The sequence below is a fragment of the Gorilla gorilla genome, chromosome 7 (assembly GCF_029281585.2).
Source record: "Gorilla gorilla gorilla isolate KB3781 chromosome 7, NHGRI_mGorGor1-v2.1_pri, whole genome shotgun sequence".
Lineage (NCBI taxonomy): Eukaryota > Metazoa > Chordata > Mammalia > Primates > Hominidae > Gorilla > Gorilla gorilla.
In genome coordinates this window covers 129905773-129921140 of record NC_073231.2, presented here as the reverse complement: position 1 = coordinate 129921140, position 15368 = coordinate 129905773, and the positions used below count along the sequence as shown (strand labels likewise).

At 42.2% G+C, this 15368-nt stretch overlaps 1 protein-coding gene across 3 annotated transcripts in view; it reads right to left on the bottom strand.

Moving 5' to 3' along the window:
- The window catches only part of FER1L6 (fer-1 like family member 6), a 272635-nt gene that overhangs the window by 42011 nt on the left and 215256 nt on the right, over positions 1-15368 (bottom strand). For all 3 annotated transcript variants that reach the window (XM_031013870.3, XM_063709464.1, XM_063709465.1), the window contains exons 26-32: positions 14366-14592; positions 12395-12517; positions 11129-11168; positions 9454-9569; positions 8323-8454; positions 7289-7414; positions 2599-2726 (exon numbers count right to left, since the gene is read on the bottom strand). In XM_031013870.3, coding sequence (XP_030869730.3) covers positions 2599-2726; positions 7289-7414; positions 8323-8454; positions 9454-9569; positions 11129-11168; positions 12395-12517; positions 14366-14592 — 892 coding nt within the window. The remainder of the gene's footprint in view (positions 1-2598; positions 2727-7288; positions 7415-8322; positions 8455-9453; positions 9570-11128; positions 11169-12394; positions 12518-14365; positions 14593-15368) is intronic.

Here is a 15368-nt window from a genome sequence, read left to right as displayed (position 1 = left end):
TTTCTGTTGTTTTGGCCACCCAGTTTATGGTACTTTGTTAAGGAAGCCCTGGGAAATGCTCTCTCTCTCCTCTGCTAGGTCCCTTCCTGTGGTGGAACCCAGATTGATACCCATAGTTCCTGCCACATCACGTCCTCCCTACACTCTGGACTTTGCAGGGCAAAGAACACCCATCCCTTCCCATCCCCTCAACACTCCCAAGAGGGTCTTATGCCTTCCCAGGGTCTTCAGAGGACTTGCAGCAGCCTATTGTAATCACGCATTTATTTGATGTTCTCCCAATATTCATGGGCACCTTGAAGGTACAGACTGTGGCTTGATCCTGACTGTGTCCCAGCACTTAGCAGTGTGCCTGACACATGGTGGATTCCCAGTAATTGTGAGGAATAAATGAAGTTCTGCAGGTGGACAAGAAAAGGAAAGGCATGTCATGGTGAGGGCATAGCAAGGACAAAGTCCTGCAGATGTGAATGAGTAAGGGGAGGTCGAGCTGGTTTATTAACCCATTAGGATCTCATCATTTTGCTTTATGGTTAGTTATCAAGGTGGTGGAGACAATGACAAACATTCTGGGAAACCATAAGAGCCATGAGGAAGAAACTTTCAAAGCCTACAGACATGCATCATATCAAGATGATGTGGAGATAGGGCCCCATTAAATCCCACTGACAACTGACTGGCATTTTGTTCGACTGGCATTTTGTTCATCTGGCCACCCACCCATCCATCCATCCATCTGTTCATTCCACAAATACATATTGAGCACCTGCTCTGTGCCAGGCCCTGTCCTAGGTGCTAGGGATGTGGCATTAACCAGACTAGACTAAGTCCCTGCTCAAATACTTCTTACATTCTAGTGGGGAGATGGGAGATGGCCAATAAACCCATAAACATCTAATCCATGTCAGAGGCTACGAAGAAAGGTAAAGCAACGCAAGATACCAGGGCACCAGGGGTTGGAGGCTGTGACACCCTCACACCGATACTGAGGCACTGAAGTTATGAGGAAGGATTCCGCAGACCCTGGCTCAGGCACAAGAACCCTCTACTCTTCCTGCTGGAACACCGTGGGATTGTGCTGGAAACTTTTGTTCCTAAGTAAAAATTAAACACATATCCAACTAAACATCCACATCTGGAGAGCTTTTGGATGAGGTGCTGCAATGTCAGAGGCGGGAGGGAACATTGACTTCATCGTCCTCTTCTCGTTTGCCATGGCCATACAGCACGGATAGTAAAACAAGTCTAGTTCATGGCACTGTGGTGAAAGTAGCTCATAAAAAGTGCCTGCCAAGCGGTTGTCACACTGAAGCACTAGTTACATAAGTGGCAGGTGACGATAAAGGTCATCTCTGGATGAGGGAAGAAAGGGTGTTTCCCCAGCACTGTCATTCTCATTAATCTGGACAGGCAAGATCATTTCTTGCCCTCATTTCCTCAGGAGCAATAAAATGTAAGAGGCTAGTGCTGATTAAATGTCAGAGGCTCCAAAGTGATCACAGATGTGTAAATGAATTTAAATGGAGCCAATGGAGATTTTATCCCATGTTCCTGCTTACTCAAGATAAAATAAATTAAACACACTAAAGATGTATCCATTGCTACAATAATTACTAAGGTGAGGAGCAAGGGAGCTAATGTGTTCTGAGTGTCAATTGTGTGCTGGCATAGGCAATGTGATGTGCTAGGTGCTTTACACATTTAATTCTTCTAAAGGAATATGAGAGTCAGGTGTCACTGTTGCTGCTTTGCAGGTCAGGAAAACTAGGAACAGAGAGGTTAAGCCATCTGCATAAGGTTGTAGAGCTTGTATGTAGCAGAGTGAAACCCGGGCCACCTTGATTCCAGAGTGAATGACAGACAGGTGCACAAACTCAAACAGGGAACACCAATGCTTAGCACATCGTATTGGAGGATCAGTGGGCATGGCAGGATTGCTGTGAGCTGGCGAATGCCTAGTCCCCTTACACAAATGCAATAGCTTTTAACACTTTACAGGAAAACAAAGCACAACTTGAGGACAAAGTTCAACTCTTTGACCTCAGGGGTCACCTCAAATGAACCAAAAAATAATATGATGGAAAAATCCCTTTAGTAGGAGACAAAAGACTAAACTTCTGGCCCATTATCCTCCAATTGTGTCATCTGAACTTGAATATGTTTCTTAACCTCCCTAGACCTTGGCTGCCTTGTTTATAAAAAGGAAATCTCTGCTCTGTTCAAAAGCACAAGGCCGAATCCAGTGACCCTGCAAGATGCCTATTAAATCTAAAATCCAGAAAATTGTAATTAGAAAGCTGTGGGTATATATTTCTCTACTTAAGTTCACAAAAAAAGAAAAAGAAAAAAATTACAGTAAAGAAAGCTATGGGTAAGAAGATCACCAAGTACCACCAAATTCCTCAGGGGACCATGAAAGAATTCAACCCTGCTCCATGGACATAGGTTTGGTTGGTTATTACCAAGAGCAGAAGCCAGTATTTAACCTCCTGGCACCATTTCACCCAGGAACACAAACATACACGCACCATCCCCACAGAAACACAGCAGGAGCAAATGCAGAAAGGACAATAAAACACAGCCCAGATGGCCACTGACCTTCCAAATACCGGGTTCAGTTGTTTGGGGATGTATTTATCCCGGTCTTTGATTTCTGTCTTGCCAAGCTTGATCACAATGTAGGGATCTGATTTGCCATCTGGATCAGCTGGACTAAGATTAAATGCCTGGAAAGGAAAAAGAAAATGTCTTTGGTTCAATAGCTCTCAACATTGGTTGTACACTGGGATTACCTTGGTGCTTTCAAAAATGCTAATGCCTGACTTCTGTCTCTAGATAGTCTGATTTAATGGGCCAGGGCTTTGGGCTTTTGAAAAACTCCCTAGATAATTCTAGTGTGCAGCCAAGGTTAAGAGCCACTACTTTAGCATCTGCATTTTGCTGCTAAAAAGAAAAATTATTGGCTTTGCCCAAGTGCAACTTTCTCTGGAGTCATCTCCTCAGTGGAAAGAAGCTCTTGGCACAGAAAAATGAGAAAAATGCCGGACCAGGAGGCAGAAGGCATGAGTTTGAGTTCTAGTTCTACAGTCATGCACCGCTTAATGATGTCTTGGTCAAGGACTGACCACATGTACGATGGCAGTCCTATAAAATTATAATGGAGCTGAAAAATTCCTATGATCTAGTGACATATCTGTTGCAGCGTTGTAGTGCAACACATTACTCGCATGTTTGTGGTGATGCTATAAACAAACCTACTGTGCCAACAGTCATATAAAAGTATACAATCATGTACAGTATATAATACTTGACAATGACAATAAATAATGATGTTACTGGCTTATGTATTTACTATACTTTTTAGTCTTTAGAGTGTACTTTTTCTATTTATTAAAAAAAGTTAACTGTAAAACATCCATAGGCAGGTCCATCAGAAGGCATCCAGAAAAAGGTGTTATTATAAGTGATGACAGCTCCATGCATGTTAGTGCCCTTGAAGACCTTCCAGTGGGACAAGATGGGGAGGTAGAAGACAGTGATATTGATGATCCTGACCCTGTGTAGGCCTAGGCTAATGTGTGTGTGTGTGTTTTCATTTTTAACAACAAAGTTTAAAAAATAAAACAATTTTAAAATAGAAAAAAGCTTATCGACTAAGGATATCAAGAACATATTTGTGTACAGCTGAACAATGTGTTTGTGTTTTAAGCTAAATGTTGTTTTGACCAGCGTCAAAAGTTAAAAACTTAAAAGTTTATAAAGTAAAAAAGTTATAGTAAGCTAATTTATTATTGAATAAGGAAAAATATGTGTTATAAATTTAGTGTAGCCTAAGTGTACAGTGTTTCTAAACTCTACAGTAGCAGACAGTAACATCCTAGGCCTTCACATTCACTCACCACTCAGTGACTCACCCAGAGCAACTTCCAGTCTGGCAAGCTCCATTCATGGTAAGTGCCCTAGACAGGTGTACCATTTTTTTTCAAATCTTTTATACTGTATTTTTACTGTACCTTTTCTATGTTTAGATACACAAATACCATTGTGTTACAATTGCCTACAGTAGTCTATACAGTAATGTGCTACACAGGTTTATAGCATAGGAGTGCAATAGGCTATACTATCGTGTAGGAGGCCATACCATCTAGGTTTGTGTAAATACAGTATGACACTTGCACAGCACTGAAACAGCCTAACAACACATTTCTCAGAACATATTCCCTTCATTAAAAGACATATGACTGTATTTCTTCTTTTTCTTTTTTTTTTTTTTTAGACAGTATCTTGCTCTGTCACCTAGGCTAGAGTACAGTGATGCAGTCTTGGCTCACTGCAACTTATGCCTCCCAGGCTCAAGTGATCCTCCCACCTCAGCCTCCCAAGTAGCTGGAACTACAGGCATGAGCCACCACGCCCCACTAATTTTTGTATCAGAGATGGGGTTTCACCATGTTGCCCAGGCTGGTCTCAAACTCCTGAGCTCAAGCAATCTGCCCACCTTGGCCTCCCAAAGTGCTGGGATTACAGGCATGAGCCACTGCACCTGGCCTGACTACGTTTCTAAGTAGTGTGTGATATTGGGCAAATCATGTCATCTTTCTGAGATCTATCTGTAAAATCATGGGGTGGACCTGAAGGCCCTTCCCAGAACTAATGGTCTCTGAATCCATGACCCTATGACTCTTGCATTTAGCACTGACCAGTTGAATGATGATCTTTTCTGAGAGTAAAGTCTGATTCTAGACAACCTAGGCCTTAAACTGTCAAAAGCAAATACTTTCTAAGGAAAGGCCAGAGTAGGAGGATGGTAAGAAATGGTATCAAAAAGATGGAGAAACTCTGCAGCAATGAAAGCTGAGAAACAATTCCATATTTAGGACTCTATCCTGTAGATAGAATAAGGTGAGCCTATAAAGCTGTATGTTCAAGGATGTTCACTAGAACACTGTTTAATAGCCAAAAATTATAAGCAACCTATTTGTTGATTACTTGGGAAGAAACACAATGCAAAACAGTCCTTCCCATTTCTTCTTGTCACATCAGCCTATTTTAATTCTTTACAAAGCAGTTATCTCTGACACAAATCCTGTTAATTTATCTGTTCCTTTGTTTATTTTATATCTTCTTAATTCCCACCTCACTCTCAACTAGTATGTAATCTCCATGAGAGCAATGGCACTGTTTATCTTGTTCATTACTTTACCTCTAGGACATAGAACAGGGTCTTAATATTTGTTGAATAAATGAATACATTTATTCAAGAAAATGCTATACAGCTACTAAAAGGAATGAAGACCTGTACATACTAATCTAGAAAAAAATGGCCAATCTATCTTGTAAAGTAAGGAAAAAAGGAAGTGGGGAAATTTGATTTCTTTCTTTATGCGAGTTTTAAGTAGTATTTTTTTTACTTGTTAGTGTTCTTTTAATTAAAAGGTTTGAGAATCCATTTAATTATTAGTACGAGAGCAAACCACACATAATCAAACTACTAGAAATATCAATGAAAAGTATTGACTGTCCATAACTGTAGTGAATTTACCTAGGACTGCCATCTTCTGACTCCCTGTTTGTTCAAGTCCCTCCTGTTGTCAAGTTCCAGCCCAAGGCCTCCCTCCCCCATGCTACCTCCTGGACAGAAACCTGATCTGTTTATCTGGCCTTTGCCTAGAAGATACTAAACACATAAAAGGTGTGCAGTAGATATTTTCTGAATGAATACATGAATAAGGAGACGGATCTTTCTCCAATCTCTGTAGTTCACAGAAATTCTTCCCTCTCCTTCCTACTGTTCATACTATTTCTGGATTCCCCAAACTGTATCTTAAAGAACTATAGCTCTGTAAGATTTTCTGTAGGGGGAAAAAAGGTATGAGGCAAAAGTTTAGAAAATGCTGTTCAAGATTACTAAATAGGTTTGTTTGCTTCTGAAATTCTCAGAGCCTTGAATGTGCTAATGAGCTTTGTGAATCTCAAAGCCTGGAGAAGGAAATACACGCTACTTCTCAAATTTATTTGAACATACATTCTGTTTGCTAAGGAGTGCCTGTTTCTCCCAAAACACAAGTGACTTCCTGAACAAAATTTTGAAAAGGTTAGTCTAAAGCATCCTGAGGCATCCTGAGGGTGGTGTTTCATGTTGACTACCCAACATTGTCAGTGACTCTAAGTTCTTCTCATCTTTCCAACTACACTGTGACTTCCCTGAAGGCAGAGACTATGTTCTTTTCATCGCAACATCCCTGGCACATGGTGGTTGTGGTGAAGATGCAGAGGATGATGAAGGAAACCTGAGAACTGCATGATGGAAGAATATTTATTTCTCCCTTAGCATTAAAGGATAATTCATTTTTATTTTATGTTACATTTATGTTTCTTTGAAAGAATGTAGGCAATGGAAGCAAACGGTTGATATAAGAGCATTATAATAAAATAATACAATTACAAAAACCACATCGAAGGTCAGGAGATTAAAACAAATCCATGAACCATTGGGGTTCATACAGTTGCTTTGATCGAGCATTAAATTTGGCCCTGAGCTTCCTGCTAATGAGGCCGAAAAGTTTCATAATCAAAGTTTTGTGCTGTCATTATCAGAAAGAGGGAAGCTTAGAGGAGTTAACATCTTTCTTGGAAATACATTCAAAGTGAAATTTTCTACTGCAATAGTGCAGAGGCATGGCTGTGAGGAGAATTTCACAGTAACAGCTGCCCTGTTCTGCCTTGGTCCTTCCCCCCGTCTTTCCTGTAGTTTCCTGCTTCCCTCCTATTTGGTTCCCTCTCCTGCCGTAGGCAACCATAGGGAGCAGATAAAACTACACAGACGGAACAGTCCTATATGCTCAGAAAAGCCATAACATGTCTGTTTTGCCAGCCTAACTTCATACCCCTATATGTTGAACCCCAACTCCTAAGGTGACTGTAGTTGGAGACACAGCTTTAGGGAGGTAATTAAGGTTAAATGAGGTCATAGTGGTGCTGCTCTAATATGACAGGGCTAGTGTCTTTATAGGAAGAGGAGGAGATATCAGAGCTCACACTCTCCCTATATACACGTGCACAGAGGAAAGGCTGTGTGAGGACACAGCAAAAAGGCAGCCATCCACAAACCAGCAAGAGAGGCCTCACAAGACACCAACCCTGGTAGCAACTTGATTATAGACTTACGGCATTCAAAACTGTGGGAAAGTAAATTTCTGTTGTTTAAGCCTCCCAGTCTGCCATATATTTTGTTATGGCAGCCTGAGCAGATAAATACACCCCCTCAGAGCAAACAAGAATGGCTCACCGCGACAATGTATACTCTGATCAGCACTGTGACAGGGTGATTGGGCGGAATCCCTTGCTGGATTCTCAGCTGCCCGCTGTCCTCAGAGCTAGAATCCTGGGGGCTTTTGTAGATGCAGAAGGAGCCCTGGAACCACAGAACGCAACCCATTGAAATGAGATGGTCATATGTCCCACCAAAACCCACAGAGAGCACAGTGCTGGGAAAATGAGCACAGCTTGGGAATTTGCAGGACCTGGTTTGGTGCTAAACTTGCCAGTTGGGTGTCCTTGGGCAATTTATGTAGCCTGCTTGCATCTGAGCTTCTTCATGGTACACCAGTGAATTGGCATTGTACATTAACACCCCCCTCACAGGACTGTTGTATGAAGAACAGAACAGATGGGACACGAAGTGCCTTTTACATGTGGGGTGCTGTGCTAGTGCTTCCCCCATTATCTCATTCAAACCTGACTGCAGTATTCCTATTTCCAGACAGCAACTGAGGCTTAGGGAAGTGAAGCACTTTGTTCCAGATCATGCAGCTGGTTAATACTATAACTAGAATTTGAATCCAGATGGGCAAACTGTAATGCCTGTGCTATTTCCAACATAGCATGCTGCATAGAAAGGGCCCAGCTTGTAGTATGTTTATAGTGAATGCTGGCTACTACTTTGTGATGTTCACACTGTAAGTCTGCCAGATGAAGGGCTTGTGTTGCTTGATTAGTTTAATCGTCCAACTGGTAGGCTTGCATAAATCACACATTTGGTATGCCGGAGGGGAGAGAACAAAGTAAAGTTCAGTGTTCCTTTCAGATAATGACTCTGTCTCCTTATTTTTCACCAGACTGAGCTCCAATCCACTGGTCACAAACCAAAAATATCTTAAAAGACTGGGGCTAGGTTTTGTGGAGTTCTAGAGAGGGACTTGAGTAAAAATTAAGGATTTTCCCTACACACATCCCACACCACAATTCCATTAACAGAATCGAGTCATACCTGACATTTATGGACAGGGAGAGCCAAATAAAAGGATTAAAAATGGAACCTGCCTTAAATTTTCCTATGACTCGGTCTCCATCAAGACCATGGTCATCTTCCGTAGACTTGCCTCTGAAGAGCTCAAAAGTTTTCACCCAGTCTTCAAAATTGTTGAATTCACTCTCGAGATCACCGTCATATATCTTTAGGGAAAAGGGAGAAGATTGTGCTAAGAGGAAGGAAAGCCCAGGATTGATTTAATGAGAAATGCCAAGATTCTCCAAAACCAGCCTTGATATATGCCCCTTGGGAAAATCTGAGGCCATTGGTAATTTATCTTCAGTGAGATAAGGAAGGTGGATTGGCTCAGCACTCCTGAAACTACTACTATGAATTTTATGAAATGTTCTGATGAACTTCTAAATTCCAAAAAGTATAGGTAAATTAAAAAATTGTAATATATAAGTATAGATACAACAAACCTTTTAGAGCTAGTTGATGCCATTGGTTGTTGGATATAGACTATAATACTTTGAGGAGATTCAAATCAATAATGTTCATTAAATATCTAATTCTTAACACATATAAGGTGATGGAATATTTGTTTTTATTGTAATGCATATAGACATGAAATTTCCAAGTGGAAAATTATATATATGCTTTGGAAATGCAAAATTGAGTTGAGTTTTAGGTTTGGTAGTATAATTTACTTATTCAACTTTCCTATATAAATTGCTTACCCAAGTTGGTTATCTATATGTATAATTTTCACCCTTCAAATTTTCATAGCCATCAATATATCTCTAGCTAATACCCTCTAACTAATGTTAAGATTGGCCTAATGGAGCTGACTTTAGTTGGAGTTAAATCTCCTGTTACCTTGAGTGTGTACACATTTGCATGATGATGACAAGCACCTAGAGATGGGCCAAGGGGAGCTCAAATGCTGTAGATTACTTTGTAAGGTCCACATTAAACAATTTAAGTTATGCCCCTTCTCAATATGAGGGTATAGGAAATGGAAAATGAACAAGCTTCCTGTCTTGGCTTAAATGCACATCAAAGTTTACTTCTCTACATCGGTGACAATGAAGACAAAATGTCAAACAAAGGCATGACTAGGGTTTACCAAAGCACTAACAGAACCTCATTGCTGAGCATCCCTCCCCATCCATGGCAGAGATGCCTGTGTCCCCACATACCTGCAAGATGGCCAGGTTGGGGATTCCATCATCTTTGGGTTTCTTCTTGAGCATTTTGTCTTTCTTCTTCTTTGGCCCATCTTCTATATCTACCACTACCTCATCTGGCTTTGCCTCTGTGGATATTCAGCAGAAATTAGATTTCTCATGGCGGTTGAGATGAGAAGGAACAAAGCCAAGCTCCTTCTTTCCTTTTGCTGACATGTCCTATGTTGTGACCCTTCAGAAATAGTAACTTGTGGCCAGGCACGGTGGCTCACGCCTGTAATCCCAGCAGTTTGGGAGGCTGAGGCGGGCAGATCACAAGGTCAGGAGATCGAGACCATCCTGGTTAACACGGTGAAACCCCGTCTCTATTAAAAATACAAAAAATTAGCCAGGCATGGTGGCGGGCGCCTGTATTCCCAGCTACTTGGGAGGCTGAGGCAGGAGAATAGTGTGAACCTGGGAGGTGGAGCTTGGAGTGAGCCAAGATTGCACCACTGCAATCCAGCCTGGGCGACAGAGCAAGACTCCGTCTCGGAAAAAAAAAAAAAAAAAAAAAAGAAATAGTAACTTGTGACCCTTCTTTTTAAAAAGAAATAGTAACTGTTTACCGTAGGATTGTTACATACAGTCTGTACACTGCCTGACTGCAGGGCACCCCATGCACATATAAATCCAACGTCAGTGGATCCCCTAGGGCTGAGCAATAGGAATAGGGCAATGGCCCTAATCTATGGGCCAATGGGTTACAGTACATGTAAGAACTCATTAAACTAGGCACAGAGAGAATAAATAATTTGCCCATTCACCCAACTAGCAAAGAACAGACTCAGAACTTGGACTGACTCCAAAGCTTTTTGGAGTCACACTCTCTCAGATCCATTAAGGGAATTGAGATACATCTAGTTCAATATGAGGCTCAAATATCCTAAGGGTCTTGTGCAAAGTTGTTAGGGGGATTACTCAGTAATTTTTTAGCAGCAGGCTCTGCAGGGGAGAAACCACGTGATACGGACTGTAGCTCTGTTATTTTCTAGCTGTGTAATGTTGGACAAATTACTTGACCTCCTTGTACCTCTCTTTCATCATTTGCAAGGTGAAGATACTATTTCCTTTGACATGGGGTTGGTCTTAGAATTACATGTGCTAATTAGGAGTGGTCTGAGGAACTGAGCCTGGCTCTAGTTTTTCCACTTCTATCATCGTCAAATGAAACAACATTGGCTGCTTAACGTTACGGTTGTGTTTAGGCTGAGACCTACTGTTGGCTTGAATTGAGTTTGTGGTCATTTGAAATCTGACTTTCTGCCAAACAAGATCTATCCAATCCTGTAGACTGAGTTTTGGAACTCACCTCTAATAAAGTTTATCATGTTGATTTTGGCCAGTCATCCAGATTGCTTCTATTTTTATTCTACGGTTTCTACATTAAGACTGTCAACATAGGAACTTGAGCCAAAGGGTCCATTCCAGCACTGAGCTGAATTCAGAAGAACTGAGATCTGGTTCCAGCCCAGCACCAAGAGCTACATGACCACATTTTAAAGTGCTGTCATCTTCCTGAGATTGTTTCTAAACTCGGGAAAGGAGGGAGTTGAGCTCTAATACACCTCCCGTGGCTTCCATTTTACAATTTTCTCGTAACGATGGCCCTATTCTATGGACAAATGTCCCCAGAATAACTGCTTACCTGTATTGCCTTTTTTTCCCTTGGGATTTCTCTCCTTTGCCTTTGAAAAAGGAGACAATATTATTGACACCACAATACTTGATTTATTAATTGACTGCTAACAATTATCTCAGCCCTCTGCATTCCCAGAGACACTATTTTAAAAGAGTATTCAAACAGTCTGTAAGCAGTCCCCCAAAATGAAGCCGCACTGTAAAGATCTGGGGGTTAAGCCCAATAGGATGCCCTATCCTAAAAAAGAGGTATCCACACATCCAAGAAAAGAATGATCAAGCTATAGACATCTTTGTCCCTTATATGCAGTACCCTCTCAGCCACGAGGCAAGCAAACTATCTCCCCAATATTTTTCCACCTCCCTGGAGCATCTCCCTCATCTGCACCATGAGTTGTGTCTGTTGGCGTTTCTGGTCTTTGGGATGGTACCATAGGTTGGGGAGGTTAGCAGAGAAGGGGGAAAGGGCTGAGTTCTCACAGGAAGTGATAGTGTCCATTGCAGCAAAAGGAGGGAGGTTAGAGGCAGGGACTAAACATTTGCTTTTTCGGTATATATCAATATTTGAGAAATAGTCCTAGATGCAACCATAGCCTTTCCAAACTAAAGAAGCAGAAGCGCATTCAATTAAATACAACATTGGAGTAATTTTTCTTCCCTTTCGTACTCAGGGGTAAGAAATCTTACCATATCCAGTTGCCCAGCTTTTGCCGGACTCTCCAGGCCTACTCCCCACTGTCTCTCCAGCTTCATAACTAGATCTGTCTCATTCCATGGACATGAGGCCCTGCTCTTGCTATGTAAACCCACTTATAATAACATTTCCTAAGGCCAAGACCTCCCTCCGCCTTTGATAATTTCCCATGTGAACTTAGAATCCTGCTGAAGACTTGGGATCCTTAGACTAGGGTATCTCCTGAGGCCCCAGTCATTGATGCCCACCTATCCAGAGACCCCATTTCTCCCTGCTGGACCCCCCTGAGTCTGGCTGTGGGGGCAGATCCTCCAGATACCATGCTAGACTGAACATCCTTCCAGTATTTACAGCAGAGCTTATGTCCTAGGGCCAGCTCCAGCCAAAAAGTAGGAATTTTGTAATTCCGTATCTCTGGTTCTTCCAGGCTTTTTACCTTTCTGCAGTTAACAGAACCACACCTGAGTAGGGTCTATGTATAGTGGCATTTAAAAGGAGGTTATGTAGGACTCAGGGTAGGAGAAGGTGCTGTGTTTCCTTATTGAGTCTCTTAGCTGCCACAGGTAGGGGAGACTCTACCTTCTGGGCCTTCTTCAGGGAGGCATAATACTTAGACCACCAGTCAATCACGTTTTCAGCAGACTCATCCGCTATGGTCCTCTTTCTCCTCTTAGTGGACCTCCGGGAAGGCTTCCTGGGATCCTGGCAAGGGATGAGGGAATGGGTTATTAGTTCAACCTCATTTGGCTGCATCCTGATGGTCAACTGGCTTGTGAGGAAGAAAACATTTAGGTGTCCACTGGAAAACACACAGAGGTATCCACTGGTTTTGTGATAGCAGCTCTCTGTATCACTTCCACAAATGAAAGTTCAAGAATCTATTCATTCATTCATTCATTCATTTAGCATTTATTGAGCATACGTGAGATACTGTTTTTGACATTAAGGATGTGTGGAGAATTAGACACAATCCTACCCTGGATACAGTACAGGAGCTAGGCATGCAACAAATGAGAACTAGACTACATGATGCAATGCAGTATAGCAGAAAAGGCATTAGCTTCATACTGATCTGGGTTATAAATCATTAAGCAATTAATATAAATGTTGTAATTCTCAGTTTCCTCAACTAGGGACAATAATACCCACAACTGTTCTGAGGATTAAGTACATAATTTAGGCAATTCTTTGGTGTCATTTCTGATTTGAATGGGTACAAGTAAATGACTTCTATCACATAATTGATGGGGTGGCAGGAGAGGGAGTGATAGACGTGTGGCAGAAAGGTGGCATTCGTGGGAGAAGATGGGTGTCCTGCTGGAGCCTATGGATGCAGCACTCATCATGCATTCATCTTCCATTCACTCGCCAAGTCATCTCTTAAGTTGTACTATGACCCAGGCACTCTATCGAGTGCAGGGGATATAGAGATGTTGAAAAATTATCTCTTCTCTGCTGAGGCTCACAATTTTATGATTAATCTGAGATGAACACTGAATGATGAACACTGAATCCAAGAAGTCAACAGAAAGTCACAGGTGCAATGCTAGGGGAATGCAGCAAACCTGGTAAGGCGTCACAGAGGGTCGCTGACCATGGATGAAATGAGAGCAGCCCGTGCAAATGTCCATGCATCTATCTCACTTTTCCACTCTTCTTTTTATCTCAGCCTTTACCATTTGCTGGGCAGGCTGTTCCTTAAGAGCTGCTTTATTTTTTTGAGATGGAGGCTCGCTCTGTTGCCCAGACTGGAATGCAGTAGCATGATCTCGGCTCACTGCAGCCTCTGCCTCCCAGGCTCAAGTGATTCTCCTGCCTCAGCCTCTGGAGTAGCTGGGATTACAGGTGAGTGCCACCACACCTGGATAATTTTTTGTATTTTTTTTTTTTTTAGTAGAGATGGAGTTACAGCATGTTGGCCAGGCTGGTCTTGAACTCCTGGCCTCGAGTGATCTACTCACCTCGGCCTCACAAAGTGCTAGGATTACAGGTGTGAGCCACCATGCCCGGCCCCTTAAGACATTCTTAAAATGGCCTTCTCTTTTAATTCAATTGATACACCAACATTTTTCACTCAAATATATAATTTAGAAAGATTAACTATATCCTTGTTTTGTGGTTCTTTGTGTACTTGTCAATCTCTCCTTCCAGAACCATCACTAACTGTTTTACTCCTCTTTGGAATCCAAAAGATGCATCTTCTTGGTCCCATATGATCTTGTACAAAGTAGGACCTAAATATTTGTGGAACACACTTGGAGGAAGAAACCCATGGCCTTTCCAAGCTAATGAATTAAGAAGAGTTTGCGTTCCATTAAATATTACTGTCACATTTGACCAGCACTTTAATTTCATGCACATTAACCTTCTGATCCTATAGCAAAGCTGTGAAGTGGGTATCAGTATCCTCATTTTACAAAGGATGAACTGATACTCAGAAATGTGAAGCTGCTTGCCCATGGTCACACTGCAAGCAACTTCATATTGTCTGAGGCCTGCAATGCAAACTCCAATGAGCCTTGTAAATATAGAGAGGGATTTTAGTCTGACCTTAGGTTTTCCATCTTTTGGTGGCTCCTGGGCTACAGGTGTGTGTTCAGGCTCCAGCATCGGGGATGAGTCAGGGACGTCAACCAGGATGGCCGGCTGGGCCTGGGCAGAGTCGGGCACCACTGTGGGAGGTGGCTCAACATCCACATAAATGTGATCTGCTGGGGGATCCTGGGAGGAGCTGTGGGCTCCAGAGGACTCAGTGGCTGTTAGCGAATCTGAAATCTCTGAAATGAAAGCACATCAGGTCAGGGAGCTGGGCTGCATCACAGGGTGGTCGTTTCAGGGACCTAATACTAAGAATCAGACAGATTCGGATTCAAATACGTCAGGTTGCTAACATTTCTGAACCTCATTTTCTTATGTATAAAATGACAGTAAAAATACCCATCTCACTAGGAGGATGAAATGAGACTATGATGTAAGGCATCTGGCACATAATGGGTCATCAATAAATGGTTGTATTTGTTATTGATTCCTCAAAGTAATTTTAATCAATCATGGTCATTGGGATTATGAAAATCAAGGTTTAGGGTGCAGATTCTATGTCTAGGGGGATTGTCCCCCTGCTGTGTGTTAATCTGGGGAGGCTTCGGAGCTCCAGAGAGCCATGAAGCCGCCAACTGTAGGCAGAACTCTGGGCACAAAAGTACATGTGCTTGGCCGGGAGCAGGGGTATGTCCAGAGTTCATGAGATTCTTAACTGGGCTTCTGATGCCATAGAAAGGTTATAATGCTGTCCTTCACTGCCAATGGTCCTCATCTCTCCGTTTTATGCTGTAGGAGTCTGCACTCAGGAACATTTCCCAGTTCGGTACCCCCATGGCTGCCACAGACTCCTGAGTTTCTCTCTCCCCATTTGCTGACTTTCCAACAGCAAATTCAACCCAACAAACTCTTATGGGTATCTACTCCATACTGGGCATAGACACAAAGAAACCAGTGAGACAGACTAGAAATCTCAGAAATGGACAGGGGATGTATGACAACTCAGTTTAGAGAA